This window comes from Trachymyrmex septentrionalis, unplaced genomic scaffold (genome assembly GCF_001594115.1).
Source record: "Trachymyrmex septentrionalis isolate Tsep2-gDNA-1 unplaced genomic scaffold, Tsep1.0 scaffold13, whole genome shotgun sequence".
NCBI classification, from domain to species: domain Eukaryota; kingdom Metazoa; phylum Arthropoda; class Insecta; order Hymenoptera; family Formicidae; genus Trachymyrmex; species Trachymyrmex septentrionalis.
Window position 1 is genome coordinate 3,754,913 of NW_017304438.1, and position 2,438 is coordinate 3,757,350.

Below are 2,438 nucleotides of genomic sequence, written 5' to 3' on the forward strand. Positions count from 1 at the left end.
TATAGAGGCTTGCTTTAATCATGGAAGATTAAACAGATTACTGATGGATAGATTACTTACCAATGGATACCGGAAACGAGGAATAATGCACAAATTAGTATATAGTACTTAATCACTGAAAATGATTTGAAGCATTTGATTTTTTTATGTGGAGTATGAAGTAAATACACTCTTTTTACTGGAAATCTTATTGCGCACTAATTACCGCGTCGTTACCCTCAGTTGCTTTATATATTTGTTCTGTTTGTTCGTTTATCGAGGGGCCGTTTATCAATTGTGGTTTTTTAAAGGTTATCATCTAGAATGATACAATGCAGCGAAATGAACGAATGCACTAACATATTAATAATATAATACTCAGTGATTAAAAATACCAATTCTGTATTATTTTTCGTTTCCGGTATCCATCGGTAAACCTCCTTACCAGTTAATAGGCTAAGTAATATGTTATATGTGTATAAAAATATAACGTATATTAATTCAGTGGCATTGGTAAAATTATCTAATAATACATTGATAATATTCTTGAGGCTTCCACGGGTGCTTTCTATATAAAGATTATGCGTTTCACGGGTTTCCTCCGTGTCCAGATCCATTTTTGGAATGCCAATATTTCGTGAACCTTGCAGTCCACTTCATCAAGGCGAGGAGCAGCCTGATACTGACACTACAGTATCTGCTTCTCACTCTGATGAAGTGGATTGCAAGATTCACGAAACATTGGCATTCCAAGAATGGATCCGGACATGGAGGAAATCCGCAAAACGCATAATCTTTAAATATAATACATTAGTGCATTTATTTATTTTATTGCGCTGTATTATTCTAGACGATAACTTTCGAATCTAGACGATAATTTTCAATATTATTGCACAAAAGTTCGAAATTAGAAATTATTTAATTCATAACTTTGATTTTCAATTACTTTGACTATTAGAGGAAAAGATGGTATTATAGCATCCAATTTACTTTTTATACAATAACTTGGTTAATAATCATATTTAAATTTAAAATTTAACAATTTGTCAAAATGTTATTTAATTGGTTTTTAATTACAAAATATTTATTATTTAAAATACAATTTATAAAAATGTGGCGACACTGCAATTGTTCAAAGAGAAACAAAAATGGTAATATGACCTTTCACAAAAATAGATTTAAAAAATTGGTTTTGTTTAAAAAAAACAGGAATTACAAAATTAATAAAAAAGTAAAATATAGTAGAGTATATATATTCAAATTATGCAAATGTATGTATGTACACATAACTTCTTCAACATATAGATTGCTCAATACTAAAAATCTGTACATATACATGTAATATAAACTATAGAGTAATTGTAGAGCCGCAATTAATTTACGGAATAATTATTTTGATATGAAAACTTCGAAAAAGAGACCGCGTTAGTAATCAGTATATTTATAAAGGACATTAGCAAAATATTATACTACTATTTTACTTTGTATAAATCGAAACTAAATAAAATGTTAAATGACAAAGAACACATTCAAACATATATATATTCGTGCAATAATAGTTCAAGTTTAAAAAGAATGGGGAAATATGCGTAATTAAATGCTAAAATATATCTTAAAAACATTCAAAATGTTTAAAAGTAAAATATAAAAATAGTTAGTTTAATAAATGCTAATTATCTATTGATATATTAGCGTCGTGCTGTAACAACAAGCTATTAAGCAAATAATTCCATAAGTAATTGCTAGAATTCACTATTTAATAGCGGAGATATTAAAAAGGGCCATTATATCTATACTGATCATAATATCACCTTCTCCTCTATATATATATATATAAAATGTGTAATATACAAAATTACTTATGTGATTAAATTTATTACAGACATCTCTCTGTTTCATTGTTAACTTGCACTGAAAAAATTACGGAAAGAGAGAGAGAGAAGGAGGGAGAGAGGCCATCATGGTCAAATAGTAAACCAATAAAATTAATATCATGCGTAAAAAAAGCGTTTTCAGCTATTATTTCTCAAAAAGATATTTATGGAATATAACTATTATTGTTACTAATGCTTGAATTTAGCATAAAATAAACTTTAAGGCTTCTGAGTAGTCACCACAATCATATTAAATTGTGTAACGTCAAAAAAATTTTTTAATTAATAAAAAATATAAGTAAGAGTAATTTAAAAAAATCTAATTACGTTGTAATGAAGTGCTTTCAAAATCATAAAATTTTTATTTGAAACATTTTTTTGTATTTTTTATTGTTTTGATGATAATTGCTTACGTAAATATTAATTTTTCTTCAAGAATTGTATTTCTATCTTTAAAAACCACTGTAAATAATTTATTGTAGTAATTAAGTTTATCTACTCCATACTTGTAAAAATTTTATATTTTGGATTAATTTTATACTTGTCGACCCGGAAAAAATATTATACATATATATATATATATAT

At 26.6% G+C, this 2,438-nt stretch overlaps 1 protein-coding gene across 1 annotated transcript in view; it reads right to left on the bottom strand.

Moving 5' to 3' along the window:
* Positions 1-2,438, bottom strand: part of LOC108756784 — a 14,614-nt gene that overhangs the window by 8,387 nt on the left and 3,789 nt on the right. The window contains exon 7 of the mRNA XM_018500825.1: positions 1,776-1,798. Within this exon, the coding sequence (XP_018356327.1) occupies positions 1,776-1,798 (23 nt within the window). The remainder of the gene's footprint in view (positions 1-1,775; positions 1,799-2,438) is intronic.